The 26,990-nt window shown below is 43.0% G+C and overlaps 1 protein-coding gene across 1 annotated transcript in view; it reads right to left on the bottom strand.

Annotated features, from left to right (window-relative positions):
- The window catches only part of LOC115186324 (voltage-dependent L-type calcium channel subunit alpha-1C), a 45,725-nt gene extending 19,509 nt beyond the window's left edge, over positions 1–26,216 (bottom strand). The window contains exons 1-6 of the mRNA XM_029746006.1: positions 26,084–26,216; positions 25,335–25,394; positions 15,664–15,754; positions 4,940–4,966; positions 2,105–2,265; positions 379–604 (exon numbers count right to left, since the gene is read on the bottom strand). Of these exons, the coding sequence (XP_029601866.1) occupies positions 379–604; positions 2,105–2,265; positions 4,940–4,966; positions 15,664–15,749 (500 nt within the window). The 5' untranslated portion in view covers positions 15,750–15,754; positions 25,335–25,394; positions 26,084–26,216. The remainder of the gene's footprint in view (positions 1–378; positions 605–2,104; positions 2,266–4,939; positions 4,967–15,663; positions 15,755–25,334; positions 25,395–26,083) is intronic.
- Positions 26,217–26,990: the final 774 nt, after the last annotated feature.

Raw genomic sequence — 26,990 nt, 5'->3', positions numbered from 1 at the left:
GTCTGCTAAATGACTAAAATGTAAATATAGGGCTCTGTTTAACAGTAGTCCACTATATAGGAAATAGGGCTCTGGTTAACAGTAGTCCACTACATAGGGAATAGGGTGCCATTTGGGACTCATCCATACACATAGGAACTGTCTTCCAGCTTTCTTTACCCCACAGAATGGGACACAGTCTTTTATTTAGCTTTAATGTAGTAGTGACTGTGTTATGTGGTACTATACCTTATGATTTTGAAGATGCGTAGAAGGCGTACGCAGAACAGAGATGCCTAGCGACTGTGTTATGTGGTACTATACCTTATGATTTTGAAGATGCGTAGAAGGCGTACGCAGAACAGAGATGCCTAGCGACTGTGTTATGTGGTACTATACCTTGTGATTTTGAAGATGCGTAGAAGGCGCACGCAGCGCAGCACAGAGATGCCTAGCGGGGACATGATCTTGGTCTCCACCAGAATGGTCTCCAGGATGCCTCCACACACCACGAAGCTGTCAAAGCGGTTGAACAGAGACACGAAGTAGGCCTGTAGACCCAGGCTGTACATCTTTAACAGCATCTCCCCTGTAAACAATGCCAGCAGGACCTTGTTGGCTATGTCTGAGGAGAGAGAGAGAGAGAGAGAGAGAGAGAGAGAGAGAGAGAGAGAGAGAGAGGGGGAGAGAGAAAGAGAGAGGGACCGAGAGAGACAGAGAGAGAGAGAAAGGAGGCGAGAGAGAGAGGGAGAGAGGTTGGTGAGGGTATATATCTTAAAGTAACTGTCCAGTATTTACAGATTTATATGGAATATGACCTAGAATTGAGTGAAATTGTTTTCCTTACAGAAAAGGTCATTAAGTTCGTTATAAAGAAGCTTTTCTGTGTTGGAATTGTGTGGGCGTACCCCAACAACAGAATGGTGTGGTCGTACCCCAACAACAGAATGGTGTGGTCGTACCCCAACGACAGAATGGTGTGGTCGTACCCCAACAACAGAATGGTGTGGTCGTACCCCAACAACAGAATGGTGTGGTCGTACCCCAACAACAGAATGGTGTGGGCGTACCCCAACAACAGAATGGTGTGGTCGTACCCCAACAACAGAATGGTGTGGTCGTACCCCAACAACAGAATGGTGTGGTCGTACCCCAACAACAGAATGGTGTGGTCGTACCCCAACAACAGAATGGTGTGGTCGTACCCCAACAACAGAATGGTGTGGTCGTACCCCAACAACAGAATGGTGTGGTCGTACCCCAACAACAGAATGGTGTGGGCGTACCCCAACAACAGAATGGTGTGGGCGTACCCCAACAACAGAATGGTGTGGTCGTACCCCAACAACAGAATGGTGTGGTTGTACCCCAACAACAGAATGGTGTGGTCGTACCCCAACAACAGAATGGTGTGGGCGTACCCCAACAACAGAATGGTGTGGGCGTACCCCAAAAACAGAATGGTGTGGGCGTACCCCAACAACAGAATGGTGTGGGCGTACCCCAACAACTGGTATTGATGTGTCAGTACCTTGGTCCTCTGTGAGCCAGTCAGCCTGTTTATGGTGTTCTGAAGGTGGTATTGATGTGTCAGTACCTTGGTCCTCTGTGAGCCAGTCAGCCTGTTTATGGTGTTCTGAAGGTGGTATTGATGTGTCAGTACCTTGGGCATCTGTGAGCCAGTCAGCCTGTTTATGGTGTTCTGAAGGTGGTATTGATGTGTCAGTACCTTGGTCCTCTGTGAGCCAGTCAGCCTGTTTATGGTGTTCTGAAGGTGGTATTGATGTGTCAGTACCTTGGGCATCTGTGAGCCAGTCAGCCTGTTTATGGTGTTCTGAAGGTGGTATTGATGTGTCAGTACCTTGGTCCTCTGTGAGCCAGTCAGCCTGTTTATGGTGTTCTGAAGGTGGTATTGATGTGTCAGTACCTTGGTCCTCTGTGAGCCAGTCAGCCTGTTTATGGTGTTCTGAAGGTGGTATTGATGTGTCAGTACCTTGGTCCTCTGTGAGCCAGTCAGCCTGTTTATGGTGTTCTGAAGGTGGCATTGATGTGTCAGTACCTTGGTCCTCTGTGAGCCAGTCAGCCTGTTTATGGTGTTCTGAAGGTGGTATTGATGTGTCAGTACCTTGGGCATCTGTGAGCCAGTCAGCCTGTTTATGGTGTTCGGAAGCGATGGTTAGAGTGTTGAGGAAGACCAGGAAGATCACCAGCCAATAGAACACACTGGATTTGACCCCCGCTCGACACTTACGACGACACAGACGGTTCCACCGCCGTGAGTACCGACTGTAGGGAGGGAGAGAGAGAGAGAGAGAGCGAGAGAGGGAGAGGGAGAGGAGAGAAGGGGAGAAAGACAGACAGAGGGAAAGAGAGGGGGGAGAGAGAGGGAGAGAGAGAAGGGGAGAAAGACAGACAGAGGGAAAGAGAGGGGGGAGAGAGAGAGAGAGAGAGAAGGGGAGAAAGACAGACAGAGGGAAAGAGAGGGGGGAGAGAGAGAGGAGAGAAGGGGAGAAAGGAAGTGGAAGGGGAAAGATGGAGAAGAGAGGAAGAGGAGAGGTAGAGAGGAGGAAGAGAGGAGGAAGAGAGGAGGAAGAGAGGAGGAAGAGGAGAGGAAAAGGAAGAGGAGAGGAAGAGGAGAGGAAGAGGAGAGGAAGAAGAGAGGAAGGGAAGAGGAGAGGAAGAGGAGAGGAAGAGGAGAGGAAAAGGAAGAGGAGAGGAAGAGGAGAGGAAGAGGAGAGGAAGAAGAGAGGAAGGGAAGAGGAGAGGAAGAGGAGAGGAAGAGGAGAGGAAAAGGAAGAGGAGAGGAAGAGGAGAGGAAGAGGAGAGGAAGAGGAGGGAAGAGGAGAGGAAGAGGAGAGGAAGAGGAGAGCAAGAAAAGAGGAAGAGGAGAGGAAGAAGAGCAATATTTTCTCAGTTTCAGTAAGTGAACAAATGATCATGACATGCAGCAGTGCAGCAGGCTGGAGAACGTTGGACTGTGTCTTGAAACAGAGCAGGGAGTCAGTCTCTCAGGGGAGGGATGAGCAGTAGAAAGGAGAGGAGCTGTGAAGGGGACATTAGGCAGCGGTTCAACTAAGACCAACAGGTGGTTTAGAGCCCACTGTCTCCTGACATGATTCATAAGAGTCTGTAGAGCACTAATGTTACACCAGAGATAGATAACATAACAGCAATGGACAGAATAACACTGGTTACATCCCACATGGTACCCTATTCCCTATGTAGGGCACTACTTTTGACCAGGACCCATAAAAGTAGTGCACTATGTAGGGAATAGGGTGCCATTTGGGACACAGACACTGAAAACAATAACGGGCTATCTGAGAAGTGTCTGGCAAGGGACCAATAGGGACCTCACCTGGAAGATAAATAAATTGTCATTAATTCTACCATGCATTCTATTGGCTCCGCAACTTCAGCTTTTGGAATGAATCTTTATTCTGGAACCTTCCCTGATTGTGATTGTCATGGAAACTACAGGTACATGATTCTGTGTAGGCAAGTCATGGCACACATTGATAGAGGAACAAGGAACAAGGTGCACATCACATGGGACACAAAAATGTGTTAAACAAATCAAAATATATTTTAGATTTTAGATTCTTCAAAGTAGCCACCCTTTGCCTTGATGACAGCTTTGCACATTCTTGGCATTCTCTCAACCAGCTCCACCTGGAATGCATTTCCAACAGTCTTGAAGGAGTTCACACACATGCTGAGCACTTGTTGGCTGCTTTTCCTTCACTCTGAGGTCCAACTCATCACAAACCATCTCAATTGGGTTGAGGTCGGGTGATTGTGGAGGCCAGGTCATCTGATGCAGCACTCTATCACTCTCCATCTTGGTCAAATAGCCCCTACACAGCCTGGAGTTGTGTTGAGTCATTGTCCTGTTGAAAATAAAAGGACAGATTTCCACCAGTCTAATGTTCATTGCTCGTGTTTCTTGGCCCAAGCAGGTCTCTTCTTATTGGTGTCCTTTAGTAGTGGTTTCTTTGCAGAAATTTGACCATGAAGGCCTGATTCACACTGTCTCCTCTGAACAGTTGATGTTGTAATGTGTCTGTTACTTGAACTCTGTGAAGCATTTATTTGGGCTACAATTTCTGAGGCTGGTAACTGGGTCTTCCTTTCCTGTGGCGGTCCTTATTAGAGCCAGTTTCATCATAGTGCTTGATGGTTTTTGCGACTGCACTTGAAGAAACTTTCAAAGTACTTGACATTTTCCGTATTGACTGACCTTCATGTCTTAAAGTAATGATGGACTATCGTTTCTCTTTGCTTCTTTGAGCTGTTCTTGCCATAATATGGACTTGGTCCTTCACCAAATAGGGCTATCTTCTGCATACCACCCCTACCTTGTCACAACACAACTGATTGGCTCAAACGCATTAAGAAGGAAAGAAATTCCACAAATTAACTTTGACCAAGGCATACCTGTTGATGAAATGCATTCCAGGTGACTACCTCATGAAGCTGGTTGAGAGAATGCCAAGAGTGTGCAAAGCTGTCAAGGCAAAGGGTGGATACTTTGAAGAATCTCAAATATAAAATATATTTGGTTACTACATGATTCCATATGTGCTATTTCATAGTTTTGATGTCTTCACTATTATTCTACAATGTAGAAAATAGTAAAATAAAGAAAAACCCTTGAATGAGTAGGTGTATCCAAACTTTTGACTGGTACTGTACACCCACACGCACACTCACACACACATACAGGTCCATCCAGCAGCCAGAAGGGATGAAAGAAAGAGAGAAAGAGAGAGAGAGAGAGAGAGAGAGAGAGAGAGAGAGAGAGAAAGAAAGAGAGAAAGAGAGAAAGAGCGAAAGAGACAAAGAGAGAAAGAAAGAGAGAAAGAGAGAAAAAGGGAGAAAGGGAGAAAGGGAGAAAGGGAGAAAGGGAGAAAGGGAGAAAGGGAGAAATCAGCGATGTGATGACATCATATGTACTAACCTGAACTTGGATTTGGAGATTCTATTTCTGGAAGGAAAAACAGAATGGATTATACATACAGAACATACAACATAACGAAGCACAAGACAACATGACAACATGGACCACAGGTGTCTCAGGGACGAAAAGGGGAGGGGAGGAGAGGAGAGGTGAGAAAGAGGGAGGAGTGGAGAGGTGAGGAGATTTGAAAAGGAGGGAGAAGAGGTGAGAAGATGAGAGGAGGGCTTCATAGATTCCTTTCTATCTTGGTCTGGTCCTGGCTGGCAGATTCAGCTACTGTTGGTACCATCACCATATGTTACCAGATTCAGCTACTGTTGGTACCATCACCATATGTTACCAGATTCAGCTACTGTTGGTACTATATCACCATATGTTACCAGATTCAGCTACTGTTGGTACTATATCACTATATGTTACCAGATTCAGCTACTGTTGGTACTATATCACTATATGTTACCAGATTCAGCTACTGTTGGTACCATCACCATATGTTACCAGATTCAGCTACTGTTGGTACCATCACCATATGTTACCAGATTCAGCTACTGTTGGTACTATATCACCATATGTTACCAGATTCAGCTACTGTTGGTACTATCACCATATGTTACCAGATTCAGCTACTGTTGGTACTATATCACCATATGTTACCAGATTCAGCTACTGTTGGTACCACCACCATATGTTACCAGATTCAGCTACTGTTGGTACTATATCACAATATGTTACCAGATTCAGCTACTGTTGGTACCATCACCATATGTTAACCGATTCAGCTACTGTTGGTACCATCACCATATGTTACCAGATTCAGCTACTGTTGGTACCATCACCATATGTTACCAGATTCAGCTACTGTTGGTACCATCACCATATGTTACCAGATTCAGCTACTGTTGGTACCATCACCATATGTTACCAGATTCAGCTACTGTTGGTACTATATCACCATATGTTACCAGATTCAGCTACTGTTGGTACTATATCACCATATGTTACCAGATTCAGCTACTGTTGGTACCATCACCATATGTTACCAGATTCAGCTACTGTTGGTACTATATCACCATATGTTACCAGATTCAGCTACTGTTGGTACTATATCACCATATGTTACCAGATTCAGCTACTGTTGGTACCATCACCATATGTTACCAGATTCAGCTACTGTTGGTACCATCACCATATGTTACCAGATTCAGCTACTGTTGGTACCATCACCATATGTTACCAGATTCAGATACTGTTGGTACCATCACCATATGTTACCAGATTCAGCTACTGTTGGTACTATATCACCATATGTTACCAGATTCAGCTACTGTTGGTACCATCACCATATGTTACCAGATTCAGCTACTGTTGGTACCATCACCATATGTTACCAGATTCAGCTACTGTTGGTACCATATGTTACCAGATTCAGCTACTGTTGGTACTGTATCACCATATGTTACCAGATTCAGCTACTGTTGGTACCATCACCATATGTTACCAGATTCAGCTACTGTTGGTACTATATCACCATATGTTACCAGATTCAGCTACTGTTGGTACCATCACCATATGTTACCAGATTCAGCTACTGTTGGTACTATATCACCATATGTTACCAGATTCAGCTACTGTTGGTACCATCACCATATGTTACCAGATTCAGCTACTGTTGGTACCATCACCATATGTTACCAGATTCAGCTACTGTTGGTACCATCACCATATGTTACCAGATTCAGCTACTGTTGGTACCATAACCATATGTTACCAGATTCAGCTACTGTTGGTACCATCACTATATGTTACCAGATTCAGCTACTGTTGGTACCATCACCATATGTTACCAGATTCAGCTATTGTTGGTACCATCACTATATGTTACCAGATTCAGCTACTGTTGGTACCATCACCATATGTTACCAGATTCAGCTACTGTTGGTACTATATCACCATATGTTACCAGATTCAGCTACTGTTGGTACTATATCACCATATGTTACCAGATTCAGCTACTGTTGGTACCATCACCATATGTTACCAGATTCAGCTACTGTTGGTACCATCACCATATGTTACCAGATTCAGCTACTGTTGGTACTGTTGGTACCATCACCATATGTTACCAGATTCAGCTACTGTTGGTACCATCACCATATGTTACCAGATTCAGCTACTGTTGGTACTATCACCATATGTTACCAGATTCAGCAACTGTTGGTACCATCACCATATGTTACCAGATTCAGCTACTGTTGGTACCACCACTATATGTTACCAGATTCAGCTACTGTTGGTACCATCACCATATGTTACCAGATTCAGCTACTGTTGGTACTATATCACCATATGTTACCAGATTCAGCTACTGTTGGTACCACCACCATATGTTACCAGATTCAGCTACTGTTGGTACCATCACCATATGTTACCAGATTCAGCTACTGTTGGTACCATCACCATATGTTACCAGATTCAGCTACTGTTGGTACTATATCACCATATGTTACCAGATTCAGCTACTGTTGGTACCACCACCATATGTTACCAGATTCAGCTACTGTTGGTACCATCACCATATGTTACCAGATTCAGCTACTGTTGGTACTATATCACCATATGTTACCAGATTCAGCTACTGTTGGTACCATCACCATATGTTACCAGATTCAGCTACTGTTGGTACCATCACCATATGTTACCAGATTCAGCTACTGTTGGTACCATCACCATATGTTACCAGATTCAGCTACTGTTGGTACTGTTGGTACCATCACCATATGTTACCAGATTCAGCTACTGTTGGTACTATCACCATATGTTACCAGATTCAGCAACTGTTGGTACCATCACCATATGTTACCAGATTCAGCTACTGTTGGTACCATCACCATATGTTACCAGATTCAGCTACTGTTGGTACCATCACCATATGTTACCAGATTCAGCTACTGTTGGTACTATATCACCATATGTTACCAGATTCAGCTACTGTTGGTACCATCACCATATGTTACCAGATTCAGCTACTGTTGGTACTATATCACCATATGTTACCAGATTCAGCTACTGTTGGTACTATCTCCATATGTTACCAGATTCAGCTACTTTTGGTACTATATCACCATATGTTACCAGATTCAGCTACTGTTGGTACCATCACCATATGTTACCAGATTCAGCTACTGTTGGTACTATATCACCATATGTTACCAGATTCAGCTACTGTTGGTACTATATCACCATATGTTACCAGATTCAGCTACTGTTGGTACCATCACCATATGTTACCAGATTCAGCTACTGTTGGTACCATCACCATATGTTACCAGATTCAGCTACTGTTGGTACTATATCACCATATGTTACCAGATTCAGCTACTGTTGGTACCATCACCATATGTTACCAGATTCAGCTACTGTTGGTACTATCACCATATGTTACCAGATTCAGCTACTGTTGGTACTATATCACCATATGTTACCAGATTCAGCTACTGTTGGTACTATATCACCATATGTTACCAGATTCAGCTACTGTTGGTACTATATCACCATATGTTACCAGATTCAGCTACTGTTGGTACCATCACCATATGTTACCAGATTCAGCTACTGTTGGTACCACCACCATATGTTACCAGATTCAGCTACTGTTGGTACCATCACCATATGTTACCAGATTCAGCTACTGTTGGTACTATATCACCATATGTTACCAGATTCAGCTACTGTTGGTACCATCACCATATGTTACCAGATTCAGCTACTGTTGGTACCATCACCATATGTTACCAGATTCAGCTACTGTTGGTACCATCACCATATGTTACCAGATTCAGCTACTGTTGGTACTGTTGGTACCATCACCATATGTTACCAGATTCAGCTACTGTTGGTACTATCACCATATGTTACCAGATTCAGCAACTGTTGGTACCATCACCATATGTTACCAGATTCAGCTACTGTTGGTACCATCACCATATGTTACCAGATTCAGCTACTGTTGGTACCATCACCATATGTTACCAGATTCAGCTACTGTTGGTACTATATCACCATATGTTACCAGATTCAGCTACTGTTGGTACCATCACCATATGTTACCAGATTCAGCTACTGTTGGTACTATATCACCATATGTTACCAGATTCAGCTACTGTTGGTACTATCTCCATATGTTACCAGATTCAGCTACTGTTGGTACTATATCACCATATGTTACCAGATTCAGCTACTGTTGGTACCATCACCATATGTTACCAGATTCAGCTACTGTTGGTACTATATCACCATATGTTACCAGATTCAGCTACTGTTGGTACTATATCACCATATGTTACCAGATTCAGCTACTGTTGGTACCATCACCATATGTTACCAGATTCAGCTACTGTTGGTACCATCACCATATGTTACCAGATTCAGCTACTGTTGGTACTATATCACCATATGTTACCAGATTCAGCTACTGTTGGTACCATCACCATATGTTACCAGATTCAGCTACTGTTGGTACTATCACCATATGTTACCAGATTCAGCTACTGTTGGTACTATATCACCATATGTTACCAGATTCAGCTACTGTTGGTACTATATCACCATATGTTACCAGATTCAGCTACTGTTGGTACTATATCACCATATGTTACCAGATTCAGCTACTGTTGGTACCATCACCATATGTTACCAGATTCAGCTACTGTTGGTACCATCACCATATGTTACCAGATTCAGCTACTGTTGGTACCATCACCATATGTTACCAGATTCAGCTACTGTTGGTACCATCACTATATGTTACCAGATTCAGCTACTGTTGGTACTATCACCATATGTTACCAGATTCAGCTACTGTTGGTACCATCACCATATGTTACCAGATTCAGCTACTGTTGGTACTATCACCATATGTTACCAGATTCAGCTACTGTTGGTACCATCACAATATGTTACCAGATTCAGCTACTGTTGGTACCATCACCATATGTTACCAGATTCAGCTACTGTTGGTACCATCACCATATGTTACCAGATTCAGCTACTGTTGGTACCATCACCATATGTTACCAGATTCAGCTACTGTTGGTACCATCACCATATGTTACCAGATTCAGCTACTGTTGGTACTATCTCCATATGTTACCAGATTCAGCTACTGTTGGTACCATCACCATATGTTACCAGATTCAGCTACTGTTGGTACCATCACCATATGTTACCAGATTCAGCTACTGTTGGTACCATCACCATATGTTACCAGATTCAGCTACTGTTGGTACTATATCACCATATGTTACCAGATTCAGCTACTGTTGGTACCATCACCATATGTTACCAGATTCAGCTACTGTTGGTACCATCACCATATGTTACCAGATTCAGCTACTGTTGGTACTATATCACCATATGTTACCAGATTCAGCTACTGTTGGTACCATCACCATATGTTACCAGATTCAGCTACTGTTGGTACTATATCACCATATGTTACCAGATTCAGCTACTGTTGGTACTATCACCATATGTTACCAGATTCAGCTACTGTTGGTACCATCACCATATGTTACCAGATTCAGCTACTGTTGGTACTATCACCATATGTTACCAGATTCAGCTACTGTTGGTACCATCACCATATGTTACCAGATTCAGCTACTGTTGGTACCATCACCATATGTTACCAGATTCAGCTACTGTTGGTACTATATCACCATATGTTACCAGATTCAGCTACTGTTGGTACCATCACCATATGTTACCAGATTCAGCTACTGTTGGTACTATCACCATATGTTACCAGATTCAGCTACTGTTGGTACCACCACCATATGTTACCAGATTCAGCTACTGTTGGTACTATATCACCATATGTTACCAGATTCAGCTACTGTTGGTACCATCACCATATGTTACCAGATTCAGCTACTGTTGGTACTATATCACCATATGTTACCAGATTCAGCTACTGTTGGTACCATCACCATATGTTACCAGATTCAGCTACTGTTGGTACCATCACCATATGTTACCAGATTCAGCTACTGTTGGTACCACCACCATATGTTACCAGATTCAGCTACTGTTGGTACCATCACCATATGTTACCAGATTCAGCTACTGTTGGTACTATATCACCATATGTTACCAGATTCAGCTACTGTTGGTACCATCACCATATGTTACCAGATTCAGCTACTGTTGGTACCATCACCATATGTTACCAGATTCAGCTACTGTTGGTACCATCACCATATGTTACCAGATTCAGCTACTGTTGGTACCATCACCATATGTTACCAGATTCAGCTACTGTTGGTACCACCACTATATGTTACCAGATTCAGCTACTGTTGGTACTGTATCACCATATGTTACCAGATTCAGCTACTGTTGGTACTATATCACCATATGTTACCAGATTCAGCTACTGTTGGTACTATATCACCATATGTTACCAGATTCAGCTACTGTTGGTACCATCACCATATGTTACCAGATTCAGCTACTGTTGGTACTGTATCACCATATGTTACCAGAGATCCTGCTGGTGTGTTTGGCTCATATAGTTCACTACTATATGCAAGCGCTGGTCTAAAGTAGTGCACTATATAGGGAATAGGGCTCTGGTCTAAAGTAGTGCACTATATAGGGAATAGGGCTCTAGAGTAGTGCGCTATATAGGGAATAGGGCTCTAGAGTAGTGCACTATATAGGGAATAGGGCTCTACAGTAGTGTACTATATAGGGAATTGAGCTCTAGAGTAGTGCACTATATAGGGAATAGGGCTCTAGAGTAGTGCGCTATATAGGGAATAGGGCTCTAGAGTAGTGCACTATATATGGAATAGGGCTCTGGTCAACAGTAGTGCACTATATAGGGAATAGGGCTCTAGAGTAGTGCACTATATAGGGAATAGGGCTCTAGAGTAGTGCACTATATAGGGAATAGGGCTCTAGAGTAGTGCACTATATAGGGAATAGGGTGGCTTGGGCGTCATTTTAGACCAGCCTAGTTGTTTCTGTCTCAACAGCAATGCTAGTGTGTGTAATAACAGCGCTGCTGTGTTTTAGTGGGACTGGACAGTGTTCGGGATAGATTTAGCCATGTGTTCTAGCCTTGAGACAGATCCGTTGGCACCATCTCTGACTGTAACATAAACATGCTGAAGAGGCATTATGGGAATAGATATCCTCTACCAGGGCCATTGATGAACATTTGTGAAAGAGCATGTGTGTGTGAATGGTCCTACGGTCCTGGTGCACTGAACAGTATACACTCATCTAAACTACCCAGAGGCCTGCTAGCTGGACAGAGACAAGCATCACTTACTTTTTGCTGGCCAGGCTAGTGTGTGTGTGTGTGTGGGTGTGTGTGTATCCGCTTCCGTAAGTGCGTTTGTGTGTGTACCTGCTTCCGCGTGGCTGTGTGTTTGACAAAGCGGTAGTGCGGGGCCAGTCGGCCATTAGAGAGGTGCTGTCAGACACAGCCCATTACACCCCATTCATTTCCCCTGTCCCCCTTCAGCCCACCATCAAACCACTGGCCCCAGATCAGCCTTGACAGACACAGTGCCTATACAAACTGCACTGCAATGTTCGTGTCAACTGACCCAAGTTCAGAGGCTAACAGAACCAACCTAACCAGAACAAATGGTAGAAAAACAAGCTGTCAGGTGTAATATGAACTTCCCTCTCAGGATGTATCACAAACCTGTTGTCTTTTTAGACTCACTGTCCCAAATGGAACCATAAATGTCTAATAATCTAGTGCACTACATAGGTAATAGGGTGCCATTTGGGGTGAACACACCCTGCTACAGCTCATTCCTGGTAACACTGTCTGAGATCTGAGCCCTCCTACACCTCCTTCCTGGTAACACTGTGAGAGCTGAGCCCTCCTACACCTGCTTCCTAGTAACACTGTCTGAGAGCTGAGCCCTCCTACACCTGCTTCCTAGTAACACTGTGAGATCTGAGCCCTGCTACACCTGCTTCCTGGTAACACTGTCTGAGAGTTGAGCCCTCCTACACCTGCTTCCTGGTAACACTGTGAGAGCTGAGCCCTCCTACACCTGCTTCCTGGTAACACTGTTTGAGAGTTGAGCCCTCCTACACCTGCTTCCTGGTAACACTGTCTGAGAGTTGAGCCCTCCTACACCTGCTTCCTGGTAACACTGTGAGAGCGGAGCCCTCCTACACCTGCTTCCTGGTAACACTGTCTGAGAGTTGAGCCCTCCTACACCTGCTTCCTGGTAACACTGTCTGAGATCTGAGCCTTCCTACACCTGCTTCCTGGTAACACTGTGAGAGTTGAGCCCTCCTACACCTGCTTCCTAGTAACACTGTCTGAGAGTTGAGCCCTCCTACACCTGCTTCCTGGTAACACTGTCTGAGATCTGAGCCTTCCTACACCTGCTTCCTGGTAACACTGTGAGAGTTGAGCCCTCCTACACCTGCTTCCTAGTAACACTGTCTGAGAGTTGAGCCCTCCTACACCTGCTTCCTGGTAACACTGTGAGAGTTGAGCCCTCCTACACCTGCTTCTTTACAGGGATGTACAGTACATTGAGATGTTATTGACATTGAAGCTGTCTAACCCTGCGGCTTGTATACACAGTGACAAATGATCTGAGGCACAGAGTCAAGATGTGGAGTCTATGGTGTCTGACACTGATGGGTCTAGTCTACCTGCTGTGTGCTGTGTGTCTGAGCCTTGGGCCACAACAACAACAACAACGATGGTAGAATCAGATAGACAGTGAAAACAGAGAACGACATAGTGCCAGGACGATGGGTCTACAACATAGAAATAGAATCGATAGGGAGAAAATCTACCATCCGACCACAGAGCTCTAATGGTCTACTGTCTGTCTGATAACAGTCTGGGATAATAGTGTAGAAGTCTTGATTCCGTAGTCTTGGTCATTCTAATACTATGGGCAGCAGAAAATATGTATGATGTGTAGTTCACCTGAGTGTGTGTGTGTTTAAAAAAATAAAACATCTAAAGCACATTTTATTGGTCACACGTGCTTAGCAGATGTTAAAGCGAGTGGAGCGAAATGCTTCTAGATCCGACAGTGCAGCAATATCTAACATGTCATCTAGCAGTACTAGAAGCAAGGCAGCCCTCTCTATCGGCGCCATTTTACAATGTGTGTGTATGTGTTTGTACATGATTCAGTGCTTTCATGTGTGTGTGTGTGTGTCTGTGTGTGTGTGTGTGTGTGTGTGTGTGTGTGTGTGTGTGTGTGTGTGTGTGTGTGTGGTGTGTGTGTGTGTGTGTGTGTGTGTGTGTGTGTGTGTGTGTGTGTGTGTGTGTGTGTCTGTGTCTCCGTAAAGTGTGTGTGTCTCTGCAGTTGTTATGAATGAGAGAATGTGAAGAGCAGGGAAAGGGGAAATGAACCGCTCTAGTGTGGCCTTGAGTAAAAGTAGAAGAAGAAGAAGAAGAAAATGAAGAAGAAGAAAAACAAATTAAGAAAAAGAAGAAGAAAATGAAGAAGAAGAAAATGAAGAAGAAGAAAATGAAGAAGAAGAAGAAGATGAAGAAGAAGAAGAAAATGAAGAAGAAGAAAATGAAGAAGAAGAAAATGAAGAAGAAGAAGAAGATGAAGAAGAAGAAGAAAATGAAGAAGAAGAAGAAGAAAATGAAGAAGAAGAAAATGAAGAAGAAGAAGAAGAAGAAAATGAAGAAGAAGAAGAAGAAGAAAATGAAGAAGAAAATGAAGAAAATGAAGAAGAAGAAGAAAATGAAGAAGAAGAAGAAGAAGAATTAGGAGAGAGAGGCTTGAATAAAGGTGTGAATAGAGGCATGTGTGAATCATCCCTTCATCGCAGCTCCCGGAGGAGAGAAGAGGAGGAATACGCTTCAACAGCAACAAAGGAGAGAAAGGAGAGAAAGGAGAGAAAGGCAGAATAAAGAAAGGATAATCGTTGGAGAGGAAATGATAAATACCTTAGATCACTGAGAGAGGAGGAAAGAAAGAGTGATGTCAAAGTAAAGACAGGAGTTAGAATCTGCAGGTGAAGGAAACCTTTCATGTCAAAGTGAAGGGCAGGTGGAAAATCAACAAGAGAGTTGTGGAGAAAATCAATCATATGTTCCAAGGAGGAGAGGAGAGAAATAAGAGCTTTAAATAGCTGCAGGTGAGGCAGGAACAGTAAGGATGAGAGGGAGGGGGAGGCAGGGACAGGAAGGATGAGAGGGAGGGGGAGGCAGGGACAGGAAGGATGAGAGGGAGGGGGAGGCAGGGACAGGAAGGATGAGAGGGAGGGGGAGGCAGGGACAGGAAGGATGAGAGGGAGGGGGAGGCAGGGACAGGAAGGATGAGAGGGAGGGGGAGGCAGGGACAGGAAGGATGAGAGGGAGGGGGAGGCAGGGACAGGAAGGATGAGAGGGAGGGGGAGGCAGGGACAGGAAGGATGAGAGGGAGGGGGAGGGAGGGGGGGGAAGGGAAGGGAAAGGGAGGGGAGGAAGGGGGAGGGAGGGGGAGAAACGGTAAGGGACTGGGAGGAAGGGGAAGGAATTGTTAAGGGAGGGGGAGGAGGGCGAGGAAGGGTAAGGGTAAGGGAGGGGGAGGAAGGAGGTGGAAGGGTAAGGGAGGGCGAGTGCAGGTTTGAGGTAGGGTGAGTGTGGCTAAGGGAAAATGGGGGTTAGCTAATAGGTGAGACGGGAGACTGTAAGTGTAGAAAGGGTGAGGGTGGGTTGAGGTACTTACGCTAGCCGGGTACAGCAGGTCTCTCCCTCCATATCTCCTGCTGGAGTGGCGTCAGTATTCACTGACTCATTCTCACTGGCCGGCATGCTCACTGAGGAACACACGGACAGGTAGAGGGAAAGAAGGAAGGAGAAATGAACCAGGAGGAAGGACTGTTGACATGTCCCTCATCACAGACTGGTTATTACTGTTACCCTTCTCTATAACAGACTGGTTATTACTGTTACCCTTCTCTATCACAGACTGGTTATTACTGATACCCTTCTGTATCACAGACTGGTTATTACTGTTACCCTTCTCTATCACAGACTGGTTATTACTGTTACCCTTCTGTATCACAGACTGGTTATTACTGTTACCCTTCTGTATCACAGACTGGTTATTACTGTTACCCTTCTGTATCACAGACTGGTTATTACTGTTACCCTTCTGTATCACAGACTGGTTATTACTGTTACCCTTCTGTATCACAGACTGGTTATTACTGTTACCCTTCTGTATCACAGACTGGTTATTACTGTTACCCTTCTGTATCACAGACTGGTTATTACTGTTACCCTTCTGTATCACAGACTGGTTATTACTGTTACCCTTCTCTATCACAGACTGGTTATTACTGTTACCCTTCTGTATCACAGACTGGTTATTACTGTTACCCTTCTGCATCACAGACTGGTTATTACTGTTACCCTTCTCTATCACAGACTGGTTATTACTGTTACCCTTCTCTATCACAGACTGGTTATTACTGTTACCCTTCTCTATCACAGACTCGTTATTACTGTTACCCTTCTGTATCACAGACTGGTTATTACTGTTACCCTTCTGTATCACAGACTGGTTATTACTGTTACCCTTCTGTATCACAGACTGGTTATTACTGTTACCCTTCTGTATCACAGACTGGTTATTACTGTTACCCTTCTGTATCACAGACTGGTTATTACTGTTACCCTTCTCTATCACAGACTGGTTATTACTGTTACCCTTCTCTATCACAGACTGGTTATTACTGTTACCCTTCTCTATCACAGGCTGGTTATTACTGTTACCCTTCTGTATCACAGGCTGGTTATTACTGTTACCCTTCTCTATCACAGACTGGTTATTACTGTTACCCTTCTGTATCACAGGCTGGTTATTACTGTTACCCTTCTGTATCACAGACTGGTTATTACTGTTACCCTTCTGTATCACAGGCTGGTTATTACTGTTACCCTTCTCTATCACAGACTGGTTATTACTGTTACCCTTCTCTATAACAGACTGGTTATTACTGTTACCCTTCTCTATCACAGACTGGTTATTACTGTTACCCTTCTGTATCACAGACTGGTTATTACTGTTACCCTTCTCTATCACAGACTGGTTATTACTGTTACCCTTCTGTATCACAGACTGGTTATTACTGTTACCCTTCTGTATCACAGACTGGTTATTACTGTTACCCTTCTGTATCACAGACTGGTTATTACTGTTACCCTTCTGTATCACAGACTGGTTATTACTGTTACCCTTCTCTATCACAGACTGGTTATTACTGTTACCCTTCTCTATCACAGACTGGTTATTACTGTTACCCTTCTCTATCACAGACTGGTTATTACTGTTACCCTTCTCTATCACAGACTGGTTATTACTGTTACCCTTCTGTATCACAGACTGGTTATTACTGTTACCCTTCTGTATCACAGACTGGTTATTACTGTTACCCTTCTCTATCACAGACTGGTTATTACTGTTACCCTTCTGTATCACAGACTGGTTATTACTGTTACCCTTCTGTATCACAGACTGGTTATTACTGTTACCCTTCTGCATCACAGACTGGTTATTACTGTTACCCTTCTGTATCACAGACTGGTTATTACTGTTACCCTTCTCTATCACAGACTGGTTATTACTGTTACCCTTCTCTATAACAGACTGGTTATTACTGTTACCCTTCTGTATCACAGACTGGTTATTACTGTTACCCTTCTCTATCACAGACTGGTTATTACTGTTACCCTTCTGTATCACAGACTGGTTATTACTGTTACCCTTCTCTATCACAGACTGGTTATTACTGTTACCCTTCTCTATAACAGACTGGTTATTACTGTTACCCTTCTCTATCACAGACTGGTTATTACTGTTACCCTTCTCTATCACAGACTGGTTATTACTGTTACCCTTCTGTATCACAGACTGGTTATTACTGTTACCCTTCTGTATCACAGACTGGTTATTACTGTTACCCTTCTGTATCACAGACTGGTTATTACTGTTACCCTTCTCTATCACAGACTGGTTATTACTGTTACCCTTCTGTATCACAGACTGGTTATTACTGTTACCCTTCTCTATCACAGACTGGTTATTACTGTTACCCTTCTGTATCACAGACTGGTTATTACTGTTACCCTTCTGTATCACAGACTGGTTATTACTGTTACCCTTCTCTATCACAGACTGGTTATTACTGTTACCCTTCTGTATCACAGACTGGTTATTACTGTTACCCTTCTCTATCACAGGCTGGTTATTACTGTTACCCTTCTGTATCACAGACTGGTTATTACTGTTACCCTTCTCTATCACAGACTGGTTATTACTGTTACCCTTCTCTATCACAGACTGGTTATTACTGTTACCCTTCTCTATCACAGACTGGTTATTACTGTTACCCTTCTCTATCACAGACTGGTTATTACTGTTACCCTTCTGTATCACAGACTGGTTATTACTGTTACCCTTCTCTATCACAGACTGGTTATTACTGTTACCCTTCTGTATCACAGACTGGTTATTACTGTTACCCTTCTGTATCACAGACTGGTTATTACTGTTACCCTTCTCTATCACAGACTGGTTATTACTGTTACCCTTCTCTATCACAGACTGGTTATTACTGTTACCCTTCTCTATAACAGACTGGTTATTACTGTTATCCTTCTGTATCACAGACTGGTTATTACTGTTACCCTTCTGTATCACAGACTGGTTATTACTGTTACCCTTCTGTATCACAGACTGGTTATTACTGTTATCCTTCTGTATCACAGACTGGTTATAACTGTTACCCTTCTGTATCACAGACTGGTTATTACTGTTACCCTTCTGTATCACAGACTGGTTATTACTGTTACCCTTCTATATCACAGACTGGTTATTACTGTTACCCTTCTGTATCACAGACTGGTTATTACTGTTACCCTTCTCTATCACAGACTGGTTATTACTGTTACCCTTCTCTATCACAGACTGGTTATTACTGTTACCCTTCTGTATCACAGACTGGTTATTACTGTTACCCTTCTATATCACAGACTGGTTATTACTGTTACCCTTTTATTCTCTTTTGTTTTCTAGCTGGCTTCCTCCTGACCCCTCAGACAGACAGACATCCCTCTGGTAACAGAACTCCTAGTGGTAGAGTCCTGTAGGACAGTTTTAGGGACACTGATATAGGGGAGGTTTGGTTTTTAGTTCCCTAAAGCTTTGAGTTCCAGACTCCAGGATAAGTGAGGTTTTTAGTTCCCTAAAGCTTTGAGTTCCAGACTCCAGAAGAAGTGAGGTTTTTAGTTCCCTAAAGCTTTGCGCTCCAGACTCCAGAAGAAGTGAGGTTTTAAGTCCCGTAAAGCTTTGAGTTCCAGACTCTGGTAGAACTGAGCAGAAGAATTCAGGTAGAAATAGACAGACCAGTACAACAACAAAAATTAAAGAAAATATTTAAATAAATACAGAGAAAGTAATTGACAAAGAAAGAGAAGAAATCTATCAAATTACTGGGATAAGACAAATCATATTACAGTTTGTCCGAAGACACAACCATCAAACTCTCACAATGTTCCTCAACCAAACCAGATGAGACGGCCCGGTCAATGGGATCACTCTTTGAATTAGACAAATCAAATCATACCACTACTGACAACCAAAACCTGTAGAAAACCCATGTCTGGGATAGAGAAGCCTGGAGCTACCAGGGTCCCTCAGTAATACCCCATCTGATTGACACATCTCCTGGGGTAATGATAATGAAGAGGAGAGAGGGAGGGATGGATGGGTGGAGGGAGGGAGATATGTAGAGGGAGAGGAGGGAGAGTGAGAAGGGCAGGAGCGAGGGAGGGAGGGTGGGAGGGAGGGAGGACGAGAGGAAGGGAGAGAGGGAGGGTGAGAAGGGCAGGAGCGACGGAGGAAGGGAGGGCAGGAGGGAGGGAGGACGGGAGGAAGGGAGGGTGGGAGGGAGGGAGATATGTAGAGGGAGAGGAGGGAGAGTGAGAAGGGCAGGAGGAAGGGAGGGAGGGAGGACGGGAGGGAGGGAGGACGGGAGGACGGGAGGGAGGGATGGAGGGAGGGAGATATGTAGAGGGAGAGGAGGGAGAGTGAGAAAGGCTGGAGCGAGGGAGGGAGGGAGGGAGGGAGGGCGGGAGGGAGGGAGGGAGGACAGGAGGGAGGGAGGGCGGGAGGGAGGGAGGACGGGAGGAAGGCCCATATCAGAATCTCCTCTTATAGCCCTGTCACTCTTCATGTCCACTCTGGGGATTCTAGAATGAGGTCTGTGTTCACAGGAATAGCTGCCACTGCTTACAGGCAAAACGAGACAGGAAGTCTTCAGCTAAACTCAGCTAAATAACATGGAGAAACATTCTATTTCTCTATACTATTCCTCCTTTAAGCTCATACTGGAGCTCAACTATGCCCATTAAGAAAACCTTAGAGAGAATGAAGAAAATCAAAGAAAACATGAAACAAGCTAGACTAACTCTCTTGGGATCTCCTACACTCCCTAGCAAGAAAAAAAAATAATCATCTGAATTTAAAAAACAACAACCCTTAAGCCTAACATAACACTAAGCAAAGCATGACAGGCAACGATAAGCTTAAAGATCAGGGGCCAAAGCATATAACTGTAAGGATTGAGGCTGGTAGACGAGAAGCAGGTACAGGGAGTGAACATTTAATCAACAACAGCGTCTGGACATGAACACATAACAACATTAATGCTGACACAGGGAACAAACGGGGGAGCAGACAGTTATAGACGGGGCAATCAACAAAGGGAAGGAGTCCAGGTGGGTCCAATGAGCGCTGCTGCGCGTAATGATGGAGACAGATGTGCGTAATGAAGGGCCCTCGAGCGCCATAGAGGGAGAGCGGGAGCAGGCGTGACAATAACACCAACACTAAATATAGCCCAGCTCATTTCAGCTCAGCCCAGCCCATACAAACCCTGGAAGAACAAAGGACTAACCAATCACATGCAGCCTTGGAGCGTGGTCCCTGCAGCATGCTTTAGCCTCAGTTAGATACAGCAGCACCAATCAGCACATCCCAATCACTCTCCAATCATGTACCATTGTCAGTCCAAGCCTGTGCCATGAGTGGCCGCAAAACACACTGTCCCCCGTACCTCTGACGTCGCTGACTACATCCTGGCCTTTAAACAACATCCTATGATAAATATAGATTTATTTCAGATTTTCAAGTGATGGGTAAGTTACTGTGTAATGATGATTATCAAACTTAAATCATTATTGATCGTAGGGCTTCAGAAAGTCTAACTAGTTCCTCTCTTGGTCTAAGACCATTGTTCCCATTGATTATCTAACTAACTAGTGAATATTACTAGTGAATAGTCTAACTAACTAATTAATATTCCTAGTGAATAGTCTAACTAGTGAAAGTTCCCAGTGAATAGTCTAACTAACTAGTGAATATTACTAGTGAATAGTCTAACTAACTAGTGAAAGTTCCCAGTGAATAGTCTAACTAACTAGTGAATATTACTAGTGAATAGTCTAACTAACTAGTGAATATTACTAGTGAATAGTCTAACTAACTAATTAATATTCCTAGTGAATAGTTTAACTAACTAGTGAATATTACTAGTGAATAGTCTAACTAACTAGTGAATATTACTAGTGAATAGTCTAACTAACTAGTGAAAGTTCCCAGTGAATAGTCTAACTAACTAGTGAATATTACTAGTGAATAGTCTAACTAACTCATTAATATTCCTAGTGAATAGTTTAACTAACTAGTGAATATTACTAGTGAATAGTCCAACTAACTAATTAATATTCCTAGTGAATAGTCTAACTAACTAGTGAATATTACTAGTGAATAGTCTAACTAACTAGTGAATATTCCTAGTGAATAGTCTAACTAACTAATTAATATTACTAGTGAATAGTCTAACTAACTAATTACTATTGCTAGTGAATAGTTTAACTAACTAGTGAATATTACTAGTGAATAGTCTAACTAACTAATTAATATTACTAGTGAATAGTCTAACTAACTAGTGAATATTACTAGTGAATAGTCTAACTAACTAGTGAATATTACTAGTGAATAGTCTAACTAACTAATTACTATTGCTAGTGAATAGTTTAACTAACTAGTGAATATTACTAGTGAATAGTCTAACTAACTAATTAATATTCCCAGTGAATAGTCTAACTAACTAATTAATATTCCTAGTGAATAGTCTAACTAACTAGTGAATATTACTAGTGAATAGTCTAACTAACTAGTGAATATTACTAGTGAATAGTCTAACTAACTAGTGAATATTACTAGTGAATAGTCTAACTAACTAGTGAATATTACTAGTGAATAGTCTAACTAACTAGTGAATATTACTAGTGAATAGTCTAACTAACTAGTGAATATTACTAGTGAATAGTCTAACTAACTAATTAATATTACTAGTGAATAGTCTAACTACCTAATTAATATTACTAGTGAATAGTCTAACTAACTAGTGAATATTACTAGTGAATAGTCTAACTAACTAGTGAATATTACTAGTGAATAGTCTAACTAACTAGTGAATATTACTAGTGAATAGTCTAACTAACTAATTAATATTACTAGTGAATAGTCTAACTACCTAATTAATATTACTAGTGAATAGTCTAACTAGTGAATATTACTAGTGAATAGTCTAACTAACTAGTGAATATTACTAGTGAATAGTCTAACTAACTAGTGAATATTACTAGTGAATAGTCTAACTAACTAGTGAATATTACTAGTGAATAGTCTAACTAACTAGTGAATATTACTAGTGAATAGTCTAACTAACTAGTGAATATTACTAGTGAATAGTTTAACTAACTAGTGAATATTTCTAGTGAATAGTCTAACTAATTGATATTACTAGTGAATAGTCTAACTAACTAGTGAATATTACTAGTGAATAGTCTAACTAATTGATATTCCTAGTGAATAGTCTAACTAACTAGTGAATATTACTAGTGAATAGTCTAACTAACTAGTGAATATTACTAGTGAATAGTCTAACTAACTAGTGAATATTTCTAGTGAATAGTCTAACTAATTGATATTACTAGTGAATAGTCTAACTAACTAGTGAATATTACTAGTGAATAGTCTAACTAACTAGTGAATGTTACTAGTGAATAGTCTAACTAACTAGTGAATATTACTAGTGAATAGTCTAACTAACTAGTGAATATTACTAGTGAATAGTCTAACTAATTGATATTCCTAGTGAATAGTCTTAATAAACCACTATTCCTTCATATTCTTCCACCATTCTAGATATATATATATATATACGTATGTAATGTCGATGTTAATGTATTAAATATATGTAAATTGTAAAGTATTTTTGTCTGTAATGTATTTTCTGTCATGAGATGGACCCCAGGATGACTTGCTGTCACCATTGACATCGGCTAATGGGGATGATAATAAAATCATGACTCATTAATTCCCTTGGTTTAAAGAGATACTTTATCTACTTCCGTTCCTTTCCTGTCCGTGCTTCCACCTTGACATGTACCAGCCTGTCTCTCCTCACGTCTAAAACCAGTTTCTCTGAATAACAGAGGTCTGAGCTAACTCCCAGCCCTGGAGGACAGTCCTGTTAAACATAGAACTACTTCTGTCCAACACTGAACTAGTTCACCACGCTATTGTTCCTGTCTGCTGGCCGGATAGACTGAGAGAGAGAGGGGGGAGGAGGACAGGAGGGTGAGAAGGAGGGAGGGAAGGAGGGAGAGGGAGGGAGGAGCGAGAGGGGGGGAGGACAGGAGGGTGAGATGGAGGGAGGGAGGGTGAGTTGGGGGAGAGGGGGGAGAGAGGGGGGAGGAGGACAGGAGGGAGGGAGGGAGGACAGGAGGGTGAGATGGAGGGAGGGAGGGTGAGTTGGGGGGAGAGGGTGGAGAGAGAGAGGAGGGAGGGAGGGAAGGAAGGAAGGAAGGGGGGCAGGGAGGGAGAGGGAGGAGAGAGAGGGGGGAGGAGGACAGGAGGGAGGGAGGGCAGGGAGAGAGAGGGAGGGAGGGAGGAGAGAGAGAGGTGAGAGAAGGACAGGAGGGTGAGATGGAGGGAGGGAGGGTGAGATGGAGGGAGCGAGGGAGGGAGGGAGGGAGAGAAAGAAGGTGGAAGGGGGGGCCGAGAGAGAGAGCGACCGAGAGAGGGCATTGCTCTATCCAAGAGCTAGTCTATCCAATGAATTACTTTCAAAGCTTTTAAACTCTGCTCATGTTGGTGCTGAAACACATTGTAAAAACCCTGAGCCTAACATCATGGTTCACTAAATGACAGTGTCATAAAGGAGCTTTAAAGAAACATGAAAAACGCCATGGAAGAAAATGGTACAACATCCAGGTCAGACTCAGAGGGCAGGCAAGAGTTGACATCGCTCTTAGTTTAGAGCACAAATTCTGTCTTGCAAAATTCCTCATTTCAAGAAGAGGAGGACGTTCCAAACTAACATGCAGTTCATCCAGCAGGCAGGTTGAAGGTCATACAGGAAGAGTAGCTTCTGTCTACAAAAACAGGCTGTCCATGTTATAAAAAAATCATCCAAGAAAAATATCTGGAAGCGGATGAAACAAGAGCAACATGCAACAACATACGTAGGTAAACTCCAGATATTTCAAGCAGCTTTACAGCACTTGTCAAAAACCAAACTAAAACTTGTCAGATTATATTGTTTCATCCTACTAGTTATATTCAGAACATGAGGTTAACATGCAGACCGTCATCATTCAGAATATTCACCCAGAACGTGATCCAGGATTAGGGATTAAACAGTGGCAACAGAACTACAACTCAGAACTACAACTGGTCTAAAGTAGTGCTCTACATAGGGAATAGGGGCTCTGTGGACCCTGGTCTAAAGTAATGCACTACATAGGGAATAGGGGCTCTGTGGACCCCGGTCTAAAGTAATGCACTACATAGGGAATAGGGGCTCTGTGGACCCTGGTCTAAAGTAATGCACTACATAGGGAATAGGGTGCTATTTGGACCCTGGTCTAAAGTAGTGCACTACATAGGGAATAGGGGCTCTGTGGACCCTGGTCTAAAGTAATGCACTACATAGGGAATAGGGGCTCTGTGGACCCTGGTCTAAAGTAATGCACTACAGAGGGAATAGGGTGCTATTTGGGACACAGCCAGGAGATGTTTAGCCCTTCCTAAGGAGACAGAAGAGAGACGGATCACAGATCAGATCACTGCCCCACTAGCCTCATCAACTGGAGTAGAGAAGAGTTGTAGTTAAGAAGCATTGAAGACCAGTAGAGGACCGCAGGTGGATGAGGGAGGTAAGAGGCAGAGGGGGCCTTGCAGTCTGCTTGCAGGTTATACAGAGTTCAGTAGGTGGAGGTATAGTAGTGGACTCTGACATGCAGACGCACACGCCTTACGAAGGATAGCAGCGTTTGTCTTCACTGCTCCGCGGAGGAAGTGTAAACGGTGACTGTTACCTGGAAACAGAGAGTGACGGCTGAGAGCACGTGACACGTACGCTCATATTCAGTCACACACACTCACACACAGGCAGAATTACTCCCACAACGCAGTCTGCACACAGTCCAACACACTGTACATGTGTAGTCCAAGAGGCCACAGCTCATAGAGGACAAATCACACCACCAGCACTGCACACAATCCTTTCCCCACAGAAACAACTAAAGAACACGAGAGAGAGAGAGAGAGAGAGAGAGAGAGAGAGAGTGAGAGAGAGAGAGAGAGAGAGAGAGAGAGAGTCAGAGGCAGGAGACCTGTTAAATAAACTCTAAAGTCAATATTGAGGAGAGATGCAGTAATAGAACTATGATGTAATTCTAGTTCTGAGGGTGCAGTAATATCCAGCTCAGTTCAGTTCAAACCCCTTCTTCTGTTGAGTAGTCCTGGCACAGAGAGACACACAGCCACACAACACACACACTGACTGACTGACAACACACACAACACACACACACGTCACAAGGAACAGAAAGCCCGTCAACACAGGAGACAGGGCCATTGATGACACACCAACACAAAACTGGGAAACCAGAACACACACGGGATACACACACACACACACACACACACACACACACACACACACACACACACACACACACACACACACACACACACACACACCGAGGGAGGGGCAGGCATTTACCATGGGTCTCACTGGAGTGACTAAACCAAGCAAACTTCCCCTTCTTCTTGTCAAGCAAGTCGGCCAGGGTCACTCCTTCCTCAAACAAGATGGGAAGGTCATTCAGGGTATGCAGTCCACCCAGTGACAAAGATACACACACACACACACACACACACACACACACACACACACACACACACACACACACACACACACACACACACACACACATTAAACACACACAAACATGTTACACACACACACATACACATGGTACACCCACATATCACAAAAGACAACATACACACAAGGACTCAAACACAAAACAGTAAATACACACCTGGTTCTGCAGGTCTTAAAATTGAGAATACACAGTCATTGGCATAGTACATTTCATCCCCGTAACACAAACACACACACACACACACACACACACACACACAGTACAAGCACGTACATTCAGATCAGAGGAATCCATTATCTGGGAGAAAAGGTTCTGGGAAATCAAACAGTGACTGTCCTCAAAGCTTTAACTATACAGCCTCCAGTCTAACATCAATATATAACAATAACTATACAGCCTCCAGTCTAACATCAATATATAACAATAACTATACAGCCTCCAGTCTAACATCAATATATAACTATAATTATACAGCCTCCAGTCTAAAATCAATATATAACTATAATTATACAGCCTCCAGTCTAATATCAATATATAACTATAACTATACAGCCTCCAGTCTAAAATCAATCTGTCACTATAACTATACAGCCTCCAGTCTAACATCAATATATAACTATAACTATACAGCCTCCAGTCTAAAATCAATCTGTCACTATAACTATACAGCCTCCAGTCTAAAATCAATCTGTCACTATAATTATACAGCCTCCAGTCTAACATCAATATATAACTATAATT

The sequence above is a fragment of the Salmo trutta genome, unplaced genomic scaffold (assembly GCF_901001165.1).
Source record: "Salmo trutta unplaced genomic scaffold, fSalTru1.1, whole genome shotgun sequence".
Classification (NCBI taxonomy): domain Eukaryota; kingdom Metazoa; phylum Chordata; class Actinopteri; order Salmoniformes; family Salmonidae; genus Salmo; species Salmo trutta.
This window is presented reverse-complemented; position numbering and strand designations above follow the sequence as displayed.